General features: G+C 38.5%; 2 protein-coding genes and 1 pseudogene across 7 annotated transcripts; 2 read left to right on the top strand and 1 right to left on the bottom strand.

Annotated features, from left to right (window-relative positions):
• The first annotated feature begins 4,322 nt into the window (after nucleotides 1-4,322).
• Nucleotides 4,323-7,010, top strand: LOC121998362 (37S ribosomal protein mrp10, mitochondrial). The gene is made up of 3 exons (XM_042553267.1): nucleotides 4,323-4,506; nucleotides 6,319-6,503; nucleotides 6,685-7,010. The coding sequence occupies exons 2-3, from the start codon at nucleotides 6,333-6,335 to the stop codon at nucleotides 6,757-6,759; spliced, it is 246 nt and encodes an 81-aa protein (XP_042409201.1). The 5' UTR covers nucleotides 4,323-4,506; nucleotides 6,319-6,332; the 3' UTR covers nucleotides 6,760-7,010.
• Nucleotides 7,011-7,822: 812 nt separating this feature from the next.
• LOC121999040 lies at nucleotides 7,823-7,995 on the top strand (annotated as a pseudogene).
• Nucleotides 7,996-9,284: 1,289 nt separating this feature from the next.
• LOC121998361 (probable protein S-acyltransferase 15) lies at nucleotides 9,285-16,075 on the bottom strand. 6 transcript variants are annotated; one of them, XM_042553263.1, is made up of 12 exons: nucleotides 15,845-16,075; nucleotides 15,647-15,751; nucleotides 15,357-15,572; nucleotides 15,140-15,274; nucleotides 14,988-15,054; nucleotides 14,234-14,327; nucleotides 13,832-13,931; nucleotides 13,660-13,743; nucleotides 12,235-12,269; nucleotides 11,373-11,438; nucleotides 9,827-9,953; nucleotides 9,288-9,740 (listed from the first exon to the last, which is right to left on the bottom strand). In XM_042553263.1, the coding sequence occupies exons 3-12, from the start codon at nucleotides 15,514-15,516 to the stop codon at nucleotides 9,700-9,702; spliced, it is 909 nt and encodes a 302-aa protein (XP_042409197.1). In that variant the 5' UTR covers nucleotides 15,517-15,572; nucleotides 15,647-15,751; nucleotides 15,845-16,075; the 3' UTR covers nucleotides 9,288-9,699. The 6 variants fall into 6 exon arrangements, with proteins under 6 accessions (XP_042409199.1, XP_042409200.1, XP_042409197.1 ...); XM_042553261.1 differs by having other exon boundaries at nucleotides 15,357-15,584; nucleotides 15,658-15,751; XM_042553260.1 differs by having other exon boundaries at nucleotides 15,357-15,751.
• Nucleotides 16,076-24,931: the final 8,856 nt, after the last annotated feature.

Below are 24,931 nucleotides of genomic sequence, written 5' to 3'. Positions count from 1 at the left end.
TAAATTTTCTGAATTAATTAAATTATTTGAATTGATTTGGTCATTGTTCTGTTTGACCAAGTCAAGGTTAATGCCAAATTAATCAGAGTCTTGATTGACTTGATCAGAATCTAGATTATTTTGTGATTTTGAATTTAAATCATTTAAATCTAGATTATCATGCACCATAACTAATTTCATACTTATCAGCATGCTGATTATTTAAACTACTATTAGCAGGGGTATTTTGGTAAATATTACTAACCTTGAGCGTAACCCCTAATTCAGTAGGCTTCTCCGTTGGATTTGACTCGAGTCTATATTTGACTTTAACTTGATCTTCTAGCTCCATTGGCGTCTCGTGAAACTTGATCAACTGGGTCCACAGCTCATATGCATTCTTGTACTTTTCTAATCTGCATAAAATATTGTTAGGTAAAACATTACAAATAATGTTACTTACCTTTTTGTTCAGTTCCGAGTTTTGAGAAGGTTTCCTCAAAATTAGCATATAATCGATGTCTACGCTTCCTAAGAAGCATTCCATTAATCGCTTCCAGTAGTTGAAGTCTTGATCGTATGGTGGTGGTTCGTGGGGGTTCCGTCCTTCTTGAAGAGTCATTATTCTTGCATACAGAGAAATAGAAAAAAAATCCCAAGACTTGGTCTTGGATTAGCAGTGCTGAAAAAAATAATATTTCACTATTTTCGGAAAAAATAAAAAAATATTATAATATTAATAAAATATTTGAAAAAAAATATTATTTCAAAATTTTGAAAATGTAATATTTTTTAAATACTAAACAATGGTGACAAGACGCCGATGTATTTTTCAAAAACTGTTTTGGAGGGAAAAAACGAAAGGCGTAAGGTTTTATTTAAAAGACAAACAATATCTAATTTTTTTCTTTAAAACGACCCCCCTTTGCTTGATTGGTGGTTGCACCAAATCAGAGCGGTACCTGCTCTGATACCACTTGTTGGATCGTGAAACGTCGATAGAGGAGGGGTGAATATCGATTTGAAAAACAACGTTAATAAGAGTTAAGCGCAGCGGAATAATAAAAAAACTTAGACAAACTAAACACGGTGTTTTTTACTTCGTTCGGAGCCTGTGACGACTCCTACTTGAAGGCCCGTACTCCGTGAGTACTTTCGTTGGGCAATCACTAGTAGTTCGAAAATGATTACAATTTAAAGTACAGGAATGCTAGCAAGATAAAGAAAATACCGACAAGAATTAAAGAAAAGGAAAGGAGCGTATTGTCGGATCTTTGTTAGCGTCGTTGGAGCGCAGAGCAGTAGAGCAAGCAGTAGAAGACTTTCTTTTCGTTGTTATTCTGAAGCTCCCCTCTGACCCTCCTTTTATACGAGGCTCGGGGCGCCCTGGATCCCTTCCGGGTGCCCTGGTGGGACGTGGCAGGTCCAACCAGCAAGCTCCACGTGGCGACGCGCGAGTTTGGATAAAACTTACCTTCGGGCGCCCGGATCCCTTCCGGGCGCCCAGACCTTCTATTTCAAGGAACTCCTTCTCCTGCAAAATAGAGTTAGTCCGAGGCATATGTATATCCTGTAAAACAGATCGTTAGCACAATTAAAGTTCAATAAAGTAATAGTAAAGAGTATGACTTAGATTTCGTCTTTCCGAGATCGGAATCTAGTCACGATCTCGACTTAGATATCCGAAATGGATCTAAGCCGGATCGACGCCTAATGTTCCCTTCCCGGGAACGCGTCCTCGCAGTCACTCCCCTCTAGTGACTTACCTCACTTACCTGCCAGACGTTTGGTCAGCCCGTCGACCCGTCTGGATTTCGTGCCAGCTATCCGGTCAGCCCGTCGACCTAGCTGGACTTCTTGCCAAGCGTCCGGTCAGCCCGTCGACCCGCTTGGTCTTCTCGCCAGCTATCCGGTCAGCCCGTCGACCTAGTTAGGCTTCGTGCCAGACATCCGGTCAGCCCGTCGACCTGTCTGGACTTCTCCTACACACTTGATCAAAGTGTCAGACAACAACAAACTAACTTAACCTGATTTGTCATTCATCAAAACCTAGGTTGAATCGTTAATGCTAACCGCACTAACAGCACCAATAGTAGCAGCTACTATGTTGTATGACTATTGTGCAGTAGTTGTTGCAACGTTATAACATCAGTACTGCAATGATTATTGCTTGCAATAATAGGAGAGAGAAGAGATAATTTTATTTTAATTTAAGAGGAAAGAGAAAAATTGTTGCATGTAGATAAGAGAGAGATTAAAAAAAATAGGTTTTGGTCGCGTCATATTGCTCACATTAGATTTCGCTCATAGTCGCGTAGGAGATGTCGGGCAGCATATTATCTCTCTCTATATGGTATTTGATATTTATTAGATAATTGACTAATTGATTGGATATAATTTTTGTAAGTACCTAGGGCTGGTTTTGATGTGGTCAACCAAGTCAAGTTAGGTTCTGTTGTGTTTGAGTGTGCATGAGCTTAGGAATATAGGAAGTCGAGCGAAAGATATGACTAGCGGGAAGGATGACACGGGAAGCAAGTTGATGGGCTAGGTGCATCCGAGGGATGAGGTGTTGCGGAAGAGTACACCGGTGGACGAGAAAGACATATGAGACGTTTGAGGGACAAGAAGCTTGGGAGGAATCTTGCTTGAAAATGAACAGAGTTAAGTTCAAGTGAACTCAATTATGGATGACCGGAGCATCACCCAAACATGCGAGATAGAAGAAGATCAACTTAGAGGTTGATCTTGAAGACTTGAGGCACCTCTCTTGTGATTGAGGGCTCCTCAGGTGCTGCTATTGAAGTTGCCCATCAAAGATGCGAAGGCACCTCCAAGGTGTCTGAGGTGCCTCCTTTGTGATTGAGGGCATCTCAGGTGCTGCTATTAAAGCTGCCTAGTAAAGACGCGAAGGCGCCTCCAAGGTGTCTAAGGTGGCTCAGATTAAAAGGCACGAGGCGCCTCAAGCGAGATCGAAGACGCCTCAAGCAGAGGCACCTACAAAGACATTAAAGGCGCCTCCATTCCCGTAAAGTCGTTGGTCGACCGTTGGAGTTTGGATTAATATTTATCCACATTGGAGGCGCCCTGGACCTCTTTGGAGGTGCCTCCAAGCAACAAATACCAATGACTATTTCATCCCAGGAGACTATAAAAAGCCCCCGGTGCTAGGAATAAAAAAAACTTATGTAATCAATTCCTAGTTATTTTTTGAGTTTTTCAAAGAGAAGAGGTTTTTGCACCTACAATGAAAGAGATTCTTTTAGTGCTTTTATTGCGTTGGATTAACAACCAATTAGGTTGTAACTAAGTAAACTTTATTCTTCATACTTATTTTTAAGTTATTTGTTTTATGTTAATTACTTGCTTTAATTAATTGTCTATCCTTACTAAGTTTGAAAAGTAAGAGAAAATTCTTACTTGCAAGACTATTCACCCATCTAGCGGTTCTCACTGGACTTATCACTTTTAACTATAAATTGTTTAGAGTAAAAAAAAAAAAAGTAAACACCTCAATTTTGTATTGCAGATGATTCTTATGGTACGTTTGATTCAAGTTATCATATATAACCTTGGTTATTTAATTACCAAGTAATCACATAACCAAGGTTATGGGGAATAAAACATAACCAAATGTTGTTTAATTTAACCTAGTAAGGCAACAAAAACTTATTTGTTTGAAGATTTTAATAAATAACTTAGTTTAATATTTTACTATATTACCCTTAATTACAAAACCAACCATATATTATTATTACTATTTAAACTCTACGTTTTTTATTTTTTTATTTTTCACATTTTTCTTTATTTTTATGTGGTTTTTAATTTTTTTAATGTTTTTCCTATTTTTTAATTTTTAATGTTTTTATTTTTTTTAATTTTTAAAAAGTTTTTTATTTTATTTTTTATTTGTTTATTTGTTTATTTTTTTCTTTATATTTTTTTTTATCATATTTTTCTCATATTCGAAGGTATTTTAGGTAAATTTTTTTTTTATTAATCTTGGAATTAAGGTTTTTCGATTTCGAATTGTATGCTCTTTTTATTGACGTGTCAGACATGAAATATTACTTGATTATCTAAATTAAACAGTGTTTTTTTTTTTGGGTTAATAATCTTAGATAACGAAAATTATGAAGGATAATTTTTCACTAAACGTACTTTACAGTTCATCATTAGATCACGTGAAAAAAAATGATAAATTATGGAGTTAGCTTGCATGCGTCTCTTAAAACTGGATCCCAATCCCATCACTAGCTTTGTTTACTTGAAAGGACGAAAACGGAAATTGCGAAGAAAAAAATTACTTAGGATTAATTAATTAATTTTGTATGAATTATTAAACTCGGCGAGTAAGCAATAACGCAAACCCTAGCCTAAGGATACGCCGCACGCCATCTCCTTTTTCTGCCGGATCGCCGCCTCTGCCTCGTCCTTTCACATCTGTTATCGCCTCCGCCGGAGCACTTCCCTTATCTCTCCCGCCGGGCCTCAACCAGCGCAAGCCACCTGCTTGATTTTCCTTTTGTAAGTTCTTTTGTGTTTCTGTTCGAGTTCCTTTCCAATATCTTCTACTTCACGGCGTATGCGCATTAAAAGAGTGTGTGTGTGTGTTTTTTTTTTTGTATTTTCGCTTTCTCTTTGCTCTGTTTATTCTTGTCTGTTACAGCTATATTAGTGTTTGGATTAACATGTTTTTTTTTTCTGAAATTTGAGTTGCATTAAACATGATGGCTATGGTACTAAATTTATGTGGAAGGTGAACTAAGGTTTTGTTTTGCATATTTTGATAGCTGTTCCTTTTTACTTGCAATTATTTTTTTTATTGTTGAATGATGCGTTCAGTCTTCGTCGTGTTGTTGATCTTCTGATCACTGTTGGTTGTTATAAATAAAAATTTCATTAAGAACAGAAGGGGGGAGGAGAAACTGTTATAGTAATTTACTATAATGCTACATGTTTCTGTTTGGATTTTATTATTTTTTCTCGTTTTATTTCTCCGGATGGTGAAAGTATTTGCAGTCTTACAAGTAGACTTGTAATATTTTGATATCAACTGCCTCATTAAAATCTACAATCCAATGTAGTACTTAACGAGTGTTTCATGAGGCATTAGGTGCAACTAGGCACTAAAAGGTTGTAGGGCTTAGGCAAGGCAAACAATGGGGGATGCAGGGTGTTTCTATGTGAAGTGTGGCACACAATTCTTATTAGAGGGGCCTCTTGGAGTCTCTGAACACTTTAACTATAAATATTTGACAATTTCATATCTATGTTAAATAGTCATTATTGCACTCTTGGAGTCTCTGAATAAAAGATAGTCCTACACATTTCAATTTTGAGAGGATGAAAATAAAATCTATGAAAAAATTTATACGGTGAAAAATTTTCTTTTATTTACTTTGTAGAAAAGGATGAATTATTTTCCTTCTTTTTGTTTACCAGATGGGTAGATGGATTTATGAATCCATCTGTGGATCAATTTTGATCATTTTTTTGTCCGTCCAAATACAATGGAAAGCAATTTCCTCCCTTCCAACTCACTCTCATGTGCAATTGAATTTCTCCAACCCAACTTGCAAGAGTTGCAACTAGGTCTTGCACAACAATGGACGACCACCCAGCACCACCGCATTCAGTGGCCCCGAGTGAGTCGACGGCCCATGCACATGAGATTGCCTCATGCAGCCCTATTTGTGGCCTCGCATGCGCGAGTTCAACTTGCGCAGTCATGGCTGACGGTCCTATGAGAGTCCGTGGTTTTTTTCTTCCTTTGATTTTTTCTCTCTCTCTCTCTTTCTGTTTCACTTTCCTCTCAATTTTTTTTCTTTTTTTTTTCTTTTCTTTCTATTAACATTCCCCATTGTTTTTTTTCCATTGTAAATTTCTTTCCTTTGATTTTTTATACATCTTAGGAGAAGAGATGTATATAGAGCAACCTAAAGAATTTTTGTTGTACTTTGGACAAGAAAAGAAAATGTGCATATCAATCCAATCACTATATATGGACGTAAGCAATCTTTAATTCAATTAGTCTTTACGAAGATAGGGAGTAAGATTATCCTTATGATTCTCTATGTGGATAATATAGTGATCTTGGCCCTGAACTCAATTTGATTTATTTTTGTCAAAAATTTTAATATGAAAGATTTGGGAGAAACTAATATACCTTAGGGATCAAAATAGTTAGACACAGATTACATCTTATTTCTTATCGCTATATTTCTTAACAAAAAGTATTATTGTTTATTGATGAATGACGATAGTTAGATGGTTTGCTTCCAACTCCAGTTTTATTGAATTCGTGGGAAAAAATTTATTATTTATATTGTCGGTCAGGTTACAATATCATTATGGGCCGGAAAGCAGGGGGTTTGTACATAAATCCCAAAAAGTTTGGTGCCACAGGCAAACCTTGTATGAAGGAGATGGTGGCCTTCCTCGGTTGCTTGTCTTTGAACAAGAACAACGATGACAAGTGTATTAAACAGAAGGACCTCTTACTTTCCTGCGCGGAGGCCCAAGTACAATCTTTATAACCTGCAGTAATTTCTTGTAGTTTTTTTTTTTACTTTTGTTTATAACAAAGTTTGAGATTGAATTCTTGTTTCCTCAGCAAGAGCAATTCAAATGGTCTAGTTAGCTTAAATTGCCTAATTATCTTTTGTTTTATTTATTTATTTATTTATTTATTCATTCTTGCAGAAAGGAAAACCCAAAAACCCCGCAAGGACTATCAATTATCATTTACAGCGACTTGGGAAAGATAAATACTTCTAGAGGTTTATGTATTTTCATTGACGTGAGTTCTGAACCCATTGAATAATAATTTTAACCTGTTCTTTCCGAGCTTAATCATTGGCAAAAGTAGGACAGTGTGTATGGTTGCAGCTAGAGCTAGTGTTGCGTATCCTATACAAGTTCTTCAAAGTAACAGGTGATCTTTTGAGGTTGTTATGGAATTCAAAGCTTTGTTTTGAACATGAAATCTTTTCTTACAAGAGTATATAAGTTACGTCAGATCTTATGTATGCTCTCTGCAGTCTATAATATTGTTTTGGTGCATCAGCTTTCTAGTTATAATTCAACAAAAAGGTGGTTATTATTTTGTACTCTTCATACCATAAAATGGCAATGAAACAAACAAAATTTCTACGCTATCGCAACACATTACGAGTATTTGGGTAAAGTCTATTAGGTGAGAGTATTTTATTAAAATCGAATTGAACTAAATTAATTGAATTGATTATTTTAAAAAAGAATTTAATAAATTAAATTGATAAAATATTAATTAATTCAGTTATTATTTGAATTTTTATAAATAGGATCTAAAAATTTAATTTTGTTTAATAAAATTTGGTTTAGAAAATAAGGTTCAAAAATTTGATTTAGTTAAAAATTTGATTTGATTTAAAAATTTAGTTTATTTGATTTAATCAAATAAAAAATTTTAAAATTAAATCAGAATAGAATTAATTGATTTTTTCAAAAAAAATCTGAATAAATTAAATTAAAATTTAAAATTTGATGAGTTTATTTGATTTAATTTAGTTTCTCCTCACCTCTCTATACTTCCAATTACAACACACTCAACTTTTCTAATGTTATATATATATATATATATATATATATATATATATATATATATAATGAAATTATATTAATATTATTTTTTCTTTTCCCACTAAAAATAATTTTAAAATTTATTAATAATTTTCTTTGATTATTTTTTATATAAGAAATATATGTTATCATGGTTTTCTTTAATCCCACATCTTAGAATTGATAACACCGCGAGCGGAAAAATTTCTATAAATATTTTGGATTGATGACAGTAGAAAGTATATCTTTTTTGTCATTTTGGCTAAGATTAAGTGTATTATCTATTCTTATCAATTTAATATCTATATAAAAAATTAAATTAATTTTTAATAAGGGAGAGTTTGTTATAGTAGCTTATTATTGGAGTTCTTCAGCTCTTCCGTTCCACTACTGTATGGATCTAACGCACCCTTACAATGTACATTTACCAAGTCCAATTTATGAGTCTGGAGCATTAATTTATACATATTTATATATTATATATTTGCACATGCAATGCTGCAATAACTAGTATATATAAAAACTTTCAGTTATGCTAATAAAATTTTATCTTTCGGGCTTAGGAGTGAGATAATAGTATTAAGTAAAAAAAATTTCAAATCGAATTTTTTTGTAAGCACGGGATATGCGACATAAGGTCTTTAGAATAACAAAACCCTATATCAATTACGTGTGGACTCATCCATGCTATGGGTTCATCCACGCCATAGTGAATTGAGGCGTCTGATTTAATCTAGACGTCTTAATTCAATTTTTTTTCTATTTTCTAAAAATCAACATTTACTTAAATCTTAAACTCTAAATATATATACCTATTTTTTTTTAATTTTAATTTTTTTTATCTAGAACAATCCAACTTCTAAACCCTAAAAGTTAAATACAATGGATTTAATTCTGAAATTGAAAAAAAAAATATTATTAGACACCCTAAATATATATCCGTGAGTACTTAATTTTTTTTTAAATTTTAAATTTTTTTAACTTGAACATTATAACCTAACCTCTAAAGTCAAATTTTAATTGGCTAATTTTTTTTAAAAAAACTACTAAATCGTTGTCGTGGACTAAGTCCGCAATACTTCATCCACACCTGTAAAAAATATTTTAATTATTTTTTAAATTTAAAATTAAAAAAAAAATAATTAAAAAGGGAAAAAAAGTAAAGCAAAGTTGATATCTTGTGCGACGCGTACAATCACGTATTGTGCGCGTCGCGCAAGATATCATATTCATATATATATATATATATGATTATTTTTTAAACAATAAGGATTTTAAATCGAGAAAACTATACCATAGTATATAATTTTTTTCCATTTATAATTTATAAGTTATTACAAATATTTACATTATAAAAATTAATATTAATCATAACAATATTTTCTATACACTGCCTAATTAACTTCTATATATAAATTAAGAAACTTTTCGATATATTAAAATTTAATAAATTAGTCTATGAAATGTAAAAAGCCAGTTCCTCAAACCGGGTATGCAATAGAAAATTAAACATTTTTTACCGATTTAAAATAAGTAGGACTGAAATAGATGTGGCTTGGTACGATAGATTGAAGACCTTTTCTCCAGATTCGTTGCAACCCTTTCTCTAGTAAGCGTCTTAAAATTCATAAGCTCTAGCATATCATAACTACCTATACAATGTGAAAAAAAAAAATTATACGCCATTACACAAACAACATTTTCTCTTATACGCCATTACACAATGAAATCAGATCCTCTGTCATAAGATTCTTATGTCCCCATATCCTCTCGTCGTCGATCGGACAGTTATAATATCCTCGTAATATGCATTGCATCCTTAAAATGTGATTTAACCCGTCTAATCAGTAAGGGGACACGGAAATATTAGGACAGAGGATTTGAACTCTTACACAATCACCATTTTCTTGAAACTTAGTGTCAATTAAATTATCACGATTTTTGATTGTAGTAAATCTAACCACAACCTTCTTTGACATTACACAGGAAGGATATCAGCAAGAACATGCAAGCCTTCCCCACAAGATAATAGTCTCAAAGATTAAAAATGGTAGATAATCTCAGATGTTCTAACCCTTGGAGTTTATGAAGTCTAGAATGTCACCAAGCGGACCTTTATCATATGGAATGGCCAACCTGGTCTCCCTCAAGGGGACTTCCTAATACATTTCAAAAGAACTAAATCATCATCTAATATAAAAAAATTATTCGCGAGATGAACAAAAATATGTACATGTAGGAGGACCTGGTTGAGGTTCTAACATATGTTGGAATTCAGGGCATCTCTTCCAATTAATCTGCATCAAATTTACCCATTGCTCTGATTTGATGTTGAAACAAATGCAGTAAATGTGCCATATCAGGAACAACACCTAGTAAACAATTGAAACAAGTTTTCTTAGTTATTCATAGAATGAATATTCCCAAATACTTATTGAAGACACAAAATCGAAGCATATTGAAATGATAATCATTACATTTGAAGATGAGCAGAAAACTGAATATGAAATTAAATGTGATAGTGAAGAGGCATTACGCTTGAATATCAAATGCCCTTTCATTATCATTACTTTTTTCCATTCTCAAATGATATTGGACCAATAATCATTTTAAGGTCTAGTTCAATTTTATTATCCGGAGTCGGTTAACCAGAACATAAACACCAGATAATATTACAAATTTATCAATATCATTCTATGTTTTTATTGCACTTTTGAAATAGGACATGCTGATGCTAAATAGGACCTAACTGATCTGTCGATTAATTGATTAAATAGGGATTGAAATGCTAAGAAATCCAAACTATGAGCTAGGGTGGAAAAGGTCAAAGAAATAATGTGAACATTAAGATCACTCCGGGTAGAGTATCCAATATTCTTGAATCACTTGTAATCTTTTATCGGAGAAAAAACAAGGCAATCAAACAGTGTGATCATGTTTAGATAAACATCTGTACAATCAGCACAAGTTAGGAGATGCTCTGATGAAATATTTCATAATGTTGAAGTTAGGATGCTCCACCTCATTAGTCCACACCGACAAATGCGGTGACCCACAGCATACCCCCCTCTCAAATGACTGATTTTGGGATAGAATGAGCTCCACAACAATTCAATATGGTATTAAAGCTAGGTCTATGCCTCCGAGTCATAATAAGTGTGAGAGGGCATATTGAAGCTGGGATATGCGATTGAAGAAGATGTAATTAGGCATTTAGGTTCTTACACAATCCCGACAACTCTACATAAAACACCCCACAAAAGGGAACAGACAATAAAAAAAGACCAAGGGTAGGGTAGGTAGAGGCAATTCAATTTATGAGGTTACTCAAATGAACTATGAAAAAAATTTATAAACAGACTTGCATTCTGTGTGATTGCACTTTCAGATAATTCAGAAAGAATGTTTTGTTGGTTGTCTGCCTTTTAGAACTTCTAATTCTCAAAGACAGTATCAGTTCTAATTCTCAAAGACACAGTATCAGATAGGAAGTGACACTGAATTAAAATATAAAGGAGATAAAAAATGATTATATCCAAGACCCTAGTATTGCCAAAAGTGAACTGTAAATAAATTCTCCAGATTGTCTAACCAAAAAATAATAATTTTCCAACCTGTGATACTAGTAGGTGGGTGGATAAGGACAGCATTTACCAAACTAGGAGCATTTATTCGTCAGCAGTATCAGGTCGAATGTTTAGATTATCTAATTTACTGATCTCTACCTAATCCCGTTAAGGAAGCAATAAGAAATATTTTAAAAAAAACAATGATAGTCTGTGGCATCAAACCTGACATAGCACTTGGAGTATACAGAAAAGCATTGTACTGATGACCAAGCTGTTTGCAAGGATGCTCTGTAGAAATGTAAAACTTGATCACAAATTCACATTTTTATGATATAATTGTTGGTAGTTGTCTTATAGTTTGTGTAAAGCAAAATGGACAATATAAAGTTAGCATATGGTAATATAAGATGAGAGAAATTTTAGCCTACGCACCCAATGGTGCACACTTTGTGAACTCCAAGTGTATGTTTTTTTTTTCTTTATTTTTTTTAGAGCTTAGGGTTTATGATTTAGGTTATAGTATTTAAGCTAAAGAGATTTAAACAAAAAATCACACATGGTGCTCACAAGGTGTGCACCATTGGATGTGAAGGCTAGCATTCCTCTAGAAGATGATTCTTTCACATAGTACATGAAGATGTGGACTGTGGATGAGATGACATTGTGTAGCATTCAAATTTTTTTTGCAATATTCCTTCATAGAATTGCGCCAGAACAATAAGTTTGATAAGGATACTTCCTTGCATTTGGAAAAAAATATGCACAAGCCAGTTACAAGTGACTATTTATGAATCAGGGCAGTTTAAAAATAAAGAAAAATCATGTTCTATGAGATCTTTTGATGGTATTCAACCAGAGATATGACCTCTTTCTATACTAGCTATATTGTCCAGTAGAGATCAAACCAGAGAGAGTTTCTACTACACAATCATAGCATCCAGATTATACACTGATAAAGGAACTGACTTGACATTTTCACAGTTCATGGAACTAACTACGATGCATGTCAAAGAATGCACTAATTTACCACACAAGGCAAACAAGTAATTGCATAAAATATGCAAAAGGAACACTATGAGCATACCTCTATCCTCTGTGCATCAGCAGTTTTTGTGAGGACTGTAAATGGCAAAAGAAAGAACAAATTACGAAATTAGGCCAAAGGAGAAAATTATAACAGTTGACAATTAAAGAAGAAAGACAGCACCAGTGCACAACACAAATTCAAATTAAATCTTCGTGGAAATAACAGATCCATCTCAACAAGCAAAGCATGAGAACACACACACAAAAAACAAAGAAGATAAAATATAAAACAATCTTACAAACTAAATAATATGTAATTATTTCAAAGATCTCCACAATTAAATTAAGGCATAAGAATTCAAACTTTTAATAGGCTACAAAATTTACATGTAACCAAGTGGAATCAGATTTGAAGAGGCTGATACGAACAACTACTAATCCATTAAAGACAATGTGACAATATATTGTCTATTTTGACCCAAAAATAGATAAATGCTTAGCAATCTAGCAGTTATTTGTAACCAATGTTATATATATATATATATATATATATAGGGGTGTGTTATGTTGCACACCTCTGTGGCAGGTGCGAGTCAACTTTTTTGGCACCTGCCACGTGGGCAGGTGCCCACAGCCGTGCATGACTATCACACACGCGGGGCTTGCAGCATAACTTCACCCTATATATATATATATATATAACAAATTGTTGAATTCAATAGAATTGCTTTATCTTTTGAACTAAGATGGTAGTGATCAAATTTGTGAACATGAAAGTTAGTTTCTCACGTATCATGTTTAATATGAAACAAAACATTCTTATTTGCTTGCCTTTATATGCAAAGTAAAAGAAAGCATTCAACTGTATACATACTGGAATTCACGTAAATTACAAGGATCCCTTTAGTTTTCCTTGTGACTATATTGGACCATTGAAGGTTTGGAGACTATGGGAACACAGAGATCTAATATGGAATTATTTAGCCATTTTTTGATCATTAATTTAAATTGGTCCAATATGTGAATTCACTTGAACTGAACCCAATATCTTAAACAAACCTTATTAAAACATTTATCAACTCATCTGGCAAGACCCCAGCAATATTCCCATGATACAGTGGTGACACTTAAAGATGAGGAGAAACTAGTGAAGTGTACCAAAAGAAACTGTGGACTAACTTATACTAACTAGGTCATAAACGCCCTGCTTGCTCACTGGTAGGGCATGGTCATAATAGTTGGTGCAATTTTTGAACTATCAGGGGATCTATTCAACATAAAGATAAACCAAAAGGAAGTCCTCGCAATTTATTCAAAAGTCAATATAAATGTAAAAGATTCTGTTGGATTTTTTTTGCTTTTGTTTTTTGCCATAGACAAATAATAATTAGTCAAAAGACTCGAAGCATCTAAGAAATGGATTGCCTTGAGCAACAACAAATTTAAACAACATAAAGTTTGTTAAATTAATGTGTTGACATACACTTGGTTGAACTCATTGTATAGGAAGACTCTGCAATAAGAAATCCAGCTAAAAGAACAATTAATAAACGATGATTTTTGTTACCTGCAGAAAAGGGTGATTTATCTCAGTAAAGCAGACAGACACACACACACACACAAAACCAAGTTGAATCATGGAATATGTTAAATACCTATGCAATTCCCAAAAGCAGGACAGTGATTGTCAAATCCCTTAATACTAGCCTTACAACTTTTACAATATCTAACCCTTGGAAGTGTTGGGGAGCTCTGCTGAGAGAAAACTTCTAAATCAATGTGAATAGAAATAAAATGTAATCCATATTAAGCAGTTACCTGATTATCTAACTATTTTGGATTGAATATATTAGTGTCCTAATCAACTACAGTCATTATCCATTATGAAAATATCATGGAAATGTGAAAGAATATCATAACAGCTTCGCCTAGGATACTGTATAAATATTAGAATGCACTTCAAGGAATATTAGATAGTATACTACTTTAGTATACAAGCAATAACTGCAATGCTGCATTTGAGGGAAACCCAACAATGATAAAGAATTAAAATGAACCTCGCATTGAACATTAAGGGTAACAAATTCATTTTGACCGGACTCCAAAGTGGAAGAGCTATGTGATACTGTTCCGAGATCACCAGATAATATTCTGGAACACAAAGAAAGCAAATTAGTTAACCAAGTTATCAATGTACTTGCTAGATATTGAAGCTCAGCACTGAACAATAATAACTATGTTTGTCTGCCAAGTATCATTATGAAACATAGAAACACATCAAAGAAGCACTTAATTATGTCATATGTGGTTATAATTTCCTGGTGGTTACATACATATATTAATACAATTCTATCAGTTATGCCACCCTTGCTCTACATGAAATGCACATTATTTAGTTCACGGCATTGATATATCTTGTTTGATCTTTTGACACTAGTATATCATCAGAAACAATGACTGATACTGGTAACAAGAATACATGGACGCAAAAATAATGGTTAAATGTATTAAACTTAAAAAGGAAAAAAATACAAATTATCACATTTTCCACAGAATTACCAATTAACATTGTATAGTATAGCCTCAAGTTGTGAATAATAGACCAATTATCAAGACAAAATTATAATAGATTATACACTTAAAAGTTGCCGGCGACTAGGCACATAACTAATCCTAAAGGAAAGCAAACAAAAAGGGTAAATGATGAAATTTGCAGCATCACATCAGTACATCACCAAAGACCAAGCCATTTCTTAAAAAGGCAATTTACAAAAACAGAAAATAGAGAAAAACTATGCAAATGAAGCTCACCTATAGAGACCATACAATAGCAAAGCGCACACAGCGTTGAGAACAGCATCCAATAAGGAGGGGATGGCTGCAACAAAACACAGGTCAAAGATATGAAACTTAAAGAGACAAAATAGGATATGGAAGAACATCAATAAAATATTTTGAACAACCTTTTCTGATGATGGTAACATAAACTCCCCACATGAACAGTACATTGAAGAGGACAAGAGCCGGAGCAGAAGCAGAAACACCAAGTCGACGCCTCAAAAATCTCCCCAACAGAATCGTCACCAATATAATCAAAGCTTCAAAATATAATAGAATTTTATTTTAAAAAAAAGTTCCCATTTTGTCACCATCTCAAGGCAGGCAAAGATGGAAATTGACCTGCGATCGGGAGCATGGCAAGGAAAGAAATGAACGGAAAGAGCCAGGGCACCAATGCTAGGGCGAATTGAGAGAAGAGAACGAGGGAGCAAGAGAAGAGAGTAGATCGGAGCAGCTCTAAAGGCGATCTCTTTGGTCTCGGGAACCTCAAGCCCAGCATTATCGCTCTCTTCTGGATCCGACCGGCCAAAAGGCCGCTCCTTTTTTCTGCTACTTCTATCGTTTGCGCTAATTGAAAAATAAAGCAAATTCTACAGCTGACAAAGAAGTCGATTTAAATTGCAACAAACCAAGTATCCACCAGATTGATCCAATCGAACTACCGATCCAGCTCGCTACTTGACATCACCTTGCTCGGCTTCAGCGGATGGGGGCTGATTCACCGGATGCAGAGTCTGCAAGGGCGAGATTTAAGCTTCAGTGGCATTCAGTCGAACAGGAGGCGCTCCAACTAAAGAGCTAGAAGAGGGAAGGGCACGGAGGAGGACAAGGTTGGGCTTGTAGATGTTGTGGAAGATGGAGGCGCCGGCGAGGAGAGAAGCGACGACGAGACGGAAGACCAGGCGGGGGACGGCGTGCCGGTCGGTGGCCTGCCACCCCCAAGCCTCTTGCCGCTGCTGCTCATTATTATGCTTCACAAGTCCGCGGCCTCTCTCGTGGCAAGCGACGTGAAGACTGCAAACAGCAGCAGCAGAACGTGGTATTCACTCAGTTATGCACTTTAACTCAGCTAAATACGCAGTTTGATTTTTTTTTTTAAGGCAAAAACTGATTTATGTAATTTATTGGGTCTCTAGTTAAAATTGATATTGATTCAACAAGTTTATTCAGTCTGGTATACTGATTTGTCGCAAAGACATTCTTTGCTTCGATTGTGGACTTTGCCCTTCTTAAAATGTTGTATTGCCACTTTGCAACCATCTTTCAAACGGCGACTACGCCGATAGTTTCGGTATTTTTCATTTTGCTTACTTAATTTTCGTAATATTCAAATTATACGACCTTTTTTTTACCCTTCTCAAAAATTCCTTTATCTTCTTCGAAGTTTTAATATACCATTTAAAAATTCAAAACTCTCAATTTATTGAATTAAACTTTTTTTTCATAAGAGGGGTCCTAAAAAATTATAATAAATTTTACAAATTATATATATATATATATATATATATATATATATATAAGGTGGCAGTTTCGCTGACAGGATGAAGACCTCGTTCCTCTTTGCAAAACAAAATCAAAATCAGGGAAATGATCTCTGACGTTGGTCCTTCGACACTCAAGTAAGAAATAGAGGAAGGACAATAGAAAATGATAGGGACGAAAATTCTTATTTTTCTTGTCTTTTCCTCATACCTGTCATGCTCTTTTATACATTTCTTAGTAGCCTTCTATCTTTTCCTATTTAATCAGACGATATCCTCTAATCCCATCTGCCCTGGTCCATCCTTAGACCAGGGGCAGTGATTGGAGGGATTCAATGATTCCCACTTGTTTAGCAAGTGGAGACCATTGAATCCCTCCAATCACTGTAATGGACCAGGGTCTGGTCGACTAAAGCAGAACAGAGGATCTTTGCTCCTATTTAATGATATTGATTGTCTACAGAAGACATCTTTGTCTTGACTTCTGTGCATTTAATGATAGATGGAGTGCTCTCCTTTACTTTCTCTTGCTCAAGACATTTAGTCTTCTCCTTTATTACTTCGCATGACTGATGTTAGTGTCATATCTGACTGGGCGGGTGGTCCGCTCGGACTAATTTCTCGCCGGCTGACCAATATCATTCCAATCGGATGATGTAGTCACTTCTACTCGGATTAGCCTTGTTTGAACTCTGGTGTTAACCACTTTGACTTTTGACCTACACCGTGGCTATTGACCTATGCCACGTAAACTCTTATCATTGCATCACAAGCTTTCCCCTCAAGTCTAGTCGAAAAAGACTACAAGTCTGACTGATTGGACAGTTGGCACCTTAGGTGATATCCATGCCTGATCGGACTGTGCGCGGTCCATTAACTGCTGAGTGACCCCTGAACCAATACCACTCGACTTTACTTTTCCTTTGCTGATTGGGAAGATTGTGTGTCGATCGAAAAGATGGTCAGCAATACTTCATAAAATTTTCGTCCTTCACTGTATCCCATCGGGCGAGCGTGATTTTAGCTGACGTCATTTGAATTTCTTGAACTCCATGTAAATCCTCGAAGATTATGGCTGAGCACGCGGCCACACATTTTTAATTAAGGGCTTATGTAGCCTGTTGATTGAAAAACATGTGTCCTATACTGCTGCGCACATGCCAGATGTGGCAGATGGGCATCCGCTTGATGACATGACATGCACTGTTTTTAAATTCAGCAATTGGATTTGTTTCTAGATTTGTGTACCCTAGATCGGACGATTGTCGTCGATCGACCGCAAGCTTAATAAGTCTCGCGTGTGCTGTCGTCGTCTACTTTGCTCTTTGGTCTTCATATTTTGTTGTTGTGTGCTCTTCTCCTGCGATTTTGTCGCTGTGCTCTCTGCTCTGACGATCTTTCCCCTTTCTTGTAAGTCTTCCTTTTCATTCGGATCTTTTGGTTGTTTCTTAGCATTTTCAATCGAACTTGTTGTGTTTTTGTCGATCTTTATTTCTGATGGCGAGTTCCTCTCAACTTCCTGGCCCCTGGTACACCTCCATCGAATCTAGATTCGATGGGGGTGACACAGAGAGCCTAAACTTTGTTTATGAAATTCCTCCAGACTATGAAATTGCCCTTCCTTCTTCGTCCGATCGGCCCCATGAGCCACCTCCGGGCTTTGTATGTTTCTTTAGGGACCAATTTATCGCTGGTCTGTGGTTCCCTGTCCACCCTTTCTTCTCTGTAGTTTGTAAATACTTTTGTATTTCTCTCCACCAACTAGTGTCGAACTCCTTTCGGCTGCTGTGCGGCGTTGTAGTCCTTTTTCGTCTGCACGACATTCCTCTGTCCGCCCGACTCTTTCACTACTTCTATTATCCAAAACTATCCGAGCCAGGGACCTTCCTATTCCAAACCCGAGTAGGCTCAGTCTTTTTCGATAAGAGATCCTCCAATAAACATTGGAAGGACTACTATTTTTTTTTTTGTCAAATTCCTCGATCGGCCCGATTTCCCGACCGGCTGGAAGCTAGAAGTTCTGAATCCACCATCGCTCGACAGGTACAAGGGCCAATCAGACTACCTTTAGGCGGCTTCTAGCTTGGCTGGTCAGAAGTATGATATCTACAAGCTACTGTTGGAGGGCGTTCTCTACGTATTTGGCTTGAGCCTGATCCGCACAAGGCTTCCATTCAGCCTAGGTATGCTCCTTCTTAGTCTAACTTTTGAATCTAACTAATTTCTCCTTTTCTTTTGCAGCTCAAGTCATGTCACACGCACGTCTGACCGGAAAATCCAAACTCATGGACACAGAGATCAACGTTGCGGTCGGGGTTGAGTTGGAGAGTCGCAGCTTGCAATCGATCGACTCTCATGAGGATCCGTTTGGAGAGAGCACAGAAGCCCCAGCCTAAGGGAGCGATAGCGTAGCCAACCATATGGTTGGTGGTGAAGCGATTGTCGTAGTGAATCCCCTGCCCGAGCGTCTTCCAATAATTCCAATCGTCGAGGCCTCAGAATCGGCTTCTTCCGAGGAACCATTGATAAGCCGAAAGAGGCACCGAACAGAGATTGTCGCACGATCTACTACCTCCACTACACAAACTCCAACCAGGACCAGTCCATGTCTCTCATCCGCGTGGGGTGAAACCTCCACCCTTGCGCCCGAGCAAGCGACGACCATCCCACATACTTCGCTTTCATCCGATCGGATGCCGTGTTTGTCTGGACTGCCGCAAGGGACAATTTGTGTGCCACCGGTCGCTTTCATACCGCCTCCAACGTTGAAGACTCGGAAGTCAAGCATCCGACTGGTGTTAACGTCTAGGCCGGCTGGCAGAGCAACCTCAACCCTGTTTGCTCTGAGTGGCCAGCGCCACATAACGGCGGTCATTCATATGCCCATGAACTAGTGGCGCGACTCTGACAGTATTGAATCCCGAGCCCCGAAGCACCAAATAATCATCTAGGGACTGCTAGCACAGATATGGGTCGACGCCCGAGCTCGTGCAACTGTCATGCCTCTAGGGGCGCTTGCCGACAGTCATACCCAGATGTCTACTGGGGTAAGTATTTTACAAGTAAATATTTGTCGCCACTCGGCCTTAAAATTTTTTTACTTCCTCGCAGTATTGGGTGGAAAGTCTGGCTATGTGCCAAAGACTTGCTTTTTTAGAGCAGGAAGTCAAGCAGCTGCAGACACCAAGCGGTCAATCATCTGCTTCCCAGGCATAGCTGGAGCAGATAAGTACTGAGATGACTCAACTGAGAGCCGATCTAAGTAAGAGCTCTGAACAGCTGGAGGCGGAGAAGAGCAAAGGCGCCGAGAAGGCTGTACAATTGGCTTGGCTTGATAAACACGTTAGCTCCTTCGAGTCCAATCTCAATTTGGCCAACACCAGGAAGCTCCAGGCCATTGAAGACTTGGAGATCAAAAATAAGGAGTCCCGGGTGTTGGCCCAAAACCTAAAGGAGGTGGAGGCCACATTGAAGGTCGAGCAGGATGAACGATCGACCGACTAGACCGCAGCGAAGACCCAGCGCACCGCAAAAGATGAAGAGCTAGCCAAGTTGAAGGAAGAGCTGAAGGCTTTCCGAGCGGCCTTAGAGACTTATCAGGGAACCAAGTCGAGCAGGTTTGATCTTATGAAGTAGGCCTACATCTGCTCGGACGCGTTTAACGACAAGGTCACCGATAGGGCACTCTGCCTATTCGACCTTGTTATTGACGGGACTCTCGATCAACTGAAGGAAGGTGGCTACCTCCCCACCACTTTGACAAGCAAGATCATTAGTTGGGACAAGCTGGTTGAGTCGCTGCCCAATGATGTTTTAGATTATCTTGAGTGAGCCTGCTTGTGCAAGTTTTACTTCTGTAATTTTTTAAAGTATCAATGAATGATAGTCTGTTGGGCGAACTATATATTATTTTTCTTTGTCTCTTTTTGGCCGTTCAACATTTTTGACTTGTATTTAGGTCAAGTATTGTCACCTAAACTGAAGTGTGACCTCGTATTTTTCCGATCGGCAACGGGTTTTCTTAGCCAATTGATCAGTTCCTGTTTTAAGGTTTTCGTTCGACCATTTCATGACGTAGGCATGGGTTTAAGGTCGTTGCTCAACTGTTGATGAAGACATGAGTTTAAGGACGCTGCTCGACCATCGGTGAAGATGGGTTTAAGGTCGCGACTCGACCATTGATGACGTCATGAGTTTAAAGTCACCGCTCGATCGTTGATGATGACAAGGGTTTAAGGTCGCCGCTAGACCACTGATGACGACAAGGGTTTAAAGTCGCCGCTCGACCGTTGATGATGACAAGGGTTTAAGGTCGCCGCTTAACCGTTAATAACGACATGGATTTAAGGTCGCCACTTGACCGTTGATGATGGCGAGAGTTTAAGGTCGTCGTTCGACCGTCGATGAAGACATGGATTTAAAATCGCCCTTCGACCTAATTTGTCTGACCAACTCGTGAGTATGGAATGCTTGCAATTTTATTCATATTTGTCCTGCATTTGGAAGACATGCATGCACATACAGCTAAATATAATTATTCATACCTCTTACTCGACCCTATAGGGTTGGAGGTAGTTCACACTCCATGGTTGCTCGAGCCGTCTTCCGTATTCGTCTTCCAAATAATATGCTCCCGAGCGGAGATTTTGCACGACCTTATAGGGTTCCACCCATGGAGATTCAAGTTTGGTGACGTCGTCAATCGACTTTTTATTCTTCCACACTACATCGCCGACCTGGAAGGACCGCGGGATAACCCTCCAGTTGTAGCTCTACTTCATCCGCTGTTGGCATGCCATCAGTCGAACGACAACCTTGTCCCGTGCTTTGTCGACCAAGTCTAGCTCTATGAGTTTCCGCTCGCCGTTCTTCTCGTCATAGTGTTGCACTCGATCGGACTCCACCCCGACTTCCACCGGGACTAGTGCTTTACAGTCGTACACCAGATGGAATGGCGTCACACTGGTCGCCTCCTTTAGGGTCATGCGTAGAGCCCACAGGATGCTTGAGAGTTCGTTGACCCAGCTGCCTCTTGCGTGGTCAAGCCGAGCTTAGAATCCTCTGAGAATCTTTCGATTTGTGACTTCCGCTTGGCCGTTGCTTTGGGGGTAAGCACTAAGGTGAAGGCCTGCTGGATACCATAGCTTTCACACAATTCTTTGAGCTTCAAACCGGCAAATTACCTCCCGTTGTCTGAGATGAGCCATCGGGGATGCCGAACTGACACAAGATACTTTGCCAGATGAACTTGATGACCATATGTTCACTTATCTTTGCCAATGGTTCGACCTCCACCCATTTTGAGAAGTAGTCCATGGCGATGAGCAGAAACCTCCGTTGATCAATCGCCATGGGAAATGACCCCACGATGTCCATACTCCATTGGTCGAACATGCAAGACACCGTGAATGTCTTCATCTCCTCAGTTAGTTGATGCAGGATGTTGTGATACCTTTGGTAGGACAGGCAGATGGCTACTGTCCGAGCAACATCCTCTTGGAGAGTTAGCCAAAAATATCCAGCCAGGAGGATCCTTCGAGTCAATGCACGACCGCCCGGATGGCTTCCGCAGGAGCCTTGGTGTACTTCCTGTAGGATTTACTCTGCGTCCTTTGGTCCAATGCACTTGAGTAGGGGTCTAGAGAATGCTCTCTTATACAGCTGATCTCCAACCAAGGTGAACCGTCCGACCCTCTTCTTTAATAGTCGTGCTACCTCTCAGTCGGCCGACGTACTACCCGATCAAAGGAATTCAATCAATGGAGTTCTCTAGTCGTCCGAGAAGATCACTCCCTCTATACGGTCGATGTGCACCACCAACGAGACTTGTTCGATCGGCTTGCTGATCACGACTGGTAATAATGAACTAGCTAACTTAGCCAGCTCATCTGTTGCTTGATTGTCTGATCGGGGGATATTTTGTATAGTGACCTCTTGAAAATTTGTCTTTAGCTTTTCGAAAGCTTCTGCATAAAACTTGAGTCAAGAGCTGCTAATTTCGAACGTCCCTGATAGCTGCTGGACGACTAACTGAGAATCTAAGTGAATGAGGACTTTTGTGACTCCGACATATCGTGCTGCCTGTAATGCGGCTATTAAGGCTTTATTCTTAGCTTCGTTGTTGGTGGCCCAATAATCCAACCGAACAAAAAGTTGCATCTGGTCTTCTTGTGGTGAAATGAGCAGAATGTCGACCCCACTACCTTGTCGAGTGGACAAACCATTGATATATATTTTCCAAGTTGCTGTTGGCTCAGTGCTTTGAACCTATGTAATAAAATCAGCCAAGGCCTTAGCTTTGATCGTCGTTCGGGGTTGATATTGGATATCGAACTCGCTCAGTTCGATTGTCCATTTGATTAGCTGCTTGAACATTTCTGGGTTGAGGAGGATTTTTCCCAAGATACTGTTGGTCACGACGATGATCAGGTGAGCAAGAAAGTATGGACGGAGCCTCCGAGCGGCAAGCACCAGAGCATAAGCTAACTTTTCCAGACTAGTGTAGTGAGATTCAACATCTTTCAATATATGACTTAAAAAATACATAGGTTGATATTCATGGTCGTTTTGCTTCACCAATGCCGATCCGACCGCATGCTCGGTGGATGATAAATATATCCAAAGAGGCTCTCCGGCGTTCAGCTTAGTTAGCACAGGCAGAAGTTAAGATACTCCTTGAGCTCTTTCAAAGCCTGGTCGTACTCTGCGCCCCATTGTAATCTTGTAGCTCGGCGTAGTATTTTGAAGAATGGAAGACTTTGATCAGACGTCTTAGAGATGAACCTTGAAAGCCCAGTGATCCGTCCGGTCAGTCGTTGGGTCTCCTTCAAATTGTGAGGTGGAGGCATGTTTTGCAGGGCCTTCATCTTACTTAAATTCGCCTCGATCCCCCGCTTGGTCACGATATACCCGAGATAATAATCGCTCCTTGCGCCGAACAGACACTTGCTGGGGTTCAACTTCATTCCATAGGTTCTTAAAGTTAGGCACGTCTCCTCGACGTCCGCATAGAGGTCGACCGCTCGAAGGAATTTTATTAGCATGTCATCAACATAGACTTCCATGTATTGACCGATCTGCTTACGGAACACTTTATTCATCAGTTTCTGGTAGGTTATTCCGACATTCTTTAGTCTGAACGGCATGACGTTGTAGCAATAGGTTCTGTCGGTCGTGATGAAACTGACCTTTTCTTGATCTTCTCGAGTGAGTGACACTTTATGGTAGCCCTGGTATGCGTCGATCATGCATATTAATTCGCAACCCGCTATGGAATCCACCATTTGGTCTATCCGAGGCAACAGATAGAAGTCTTTCAAGCATATATTATTTAAGTTGTAGAAGTCGATGCAAACCCGCCACTTATTGCTTGACTTGGAGACTGATACCATGTTAGCGAGCCAACTTGGGAATTTGACTTCCCATATATGGCCGACCTCCAGTAATTTTTCTATCTCTGCTTGGATGATCAAATTCTGCTCCGAGATGAACTCTCTCTTCTTCTGTTTAACTAGTCGGGAGTCCGATCGAACATGTAGCTCGTGCTAAGCCATGTTCGGAGAAATGTATGACAACTCATGCGTCGACTAGGTGAACATGTCATAGTTTCATCTAAGGCAGGCAACCAACTTTACTTTTTTCTCGCTTTCTAGATTGGCGGCGATAAACGTCATCGCCTCCGATCAGTTTGGATGGATCTGGACCTCCTCGTTTTCATCGTAGACCAGAGTAGGAGGCTTCTCCATGATAGCGCTCACCTCTAAGCGCGGTGTCTTCCGGGGGGTTCGTGCTTCCGTTCTGACCATCTCGACATAGCAATGCCAGGCGACCAACTGTTCGCCTCTGACCTCGCCCACCCTGTCCACCACCAGGAACTTGATTTTCTGGCAGAAAGTGGATACCACCGCTCAGAACTTATTCAGTGTCGGTCGACCGAGAATGATGTTGTAGGCTGACGGCACATCCACCACGATGAAACTGGTCGTCTGTGTCCTCTTCAGCGGCTCTTCCCCGAGTGAGATGGCCAAGCACAGTTGGCCGATCGACAACACTTCATTGTCGGTGAACTCGTAGAGTGGAGTCGTCATGGGCAGTAAATCACCTCGGTTGATTTGCAGCTGATCGAACGTTTTCTTGAATATGATGTTCACCAAGCTTCCTATGTCAACAAAGGTACGGTGAATAACATAACTAGCTATTACCGCTCAGATAATCAGGGTGTCATCATGGGGGATCTCTACCCCCTCTAAATCCTTCGGGCCGAAGCTGATCTCAGGTCTTTCAACCTTCTCCTTGCTGCAGCCGACCGCGTGAATTTTAAGTGGCCTAGCATGTAACTTTCTCGCTCGATTGGAATCACCGTCGGTCAGCCCCCTGACGATCATTCCTATCTCACCCCAAGCGGCGTTGCTCCTATTTTCTTCCTCTCGAGTT

The sequence above is a fragment of the Zingiber officinale genome, chromosome 6A (assembly GCF_018446385.1).
Source record: "Zingiber officinale cultivar Zhangliang chromosome 6A, Zo_v1.1, whole genome shotgun sequence".
In the NCBI taxonomy this organism is placed as follows: domain Eukaryota; kingdom Viridiplantae; phylum Streptophyta; class Magnoliopsida; order Zingiberales; family Zingiberaceae; genus Zingiber; species Zingiber officinale.
This window is presented reverse-complemented; position numbering and strand designations above follow the sequence as displayed.

What these genes read in the sequence shown, in the direction of transcription:
- LOC121998362 (XM_042553267.1), top strand. Translation starts at nt 6,333, where the DNA reads ATGGGCCGGAAAGCAGGGGGTTTGTACATAAATCCCAAAAAGTTTGGT. An exon ending in TTTCCTGCGCGGAGGCCCAA is followed by an intron (nt 6,504 to 6,684) that starts GTACAATCTTTA and finishes TCATTCTTGCAG; the next exon opens with AAAGGAAAACCCAAAAACCC.
- LOC121998361 (XM_042553260.1), bottom strand. Translation starts at nt 15,516, where the DNA reads ATGCTGGGCTTGAGGTTCCCGAGACCAAAGAGATCGCCTTTAGAGCTG. An exon ending in TGTTACCATCATCAGAAAAG is followed by an intron (nt 15,055 to 15,139) that starts GTTGTTCAAAAT and finishes GTTTTGTTGCAG; the next exon opens with CCATCCCCTCCTTATTGGAT. An exon ending in CCCTTAATGTTCAATGCGAG is followed by an intron (nt 13,932 to 14,233) that starts GTTCATTTTAAT and finishes GTTTTCTCTCAG; the next exon opens with CAGAGCTCCCCAACACTTCC.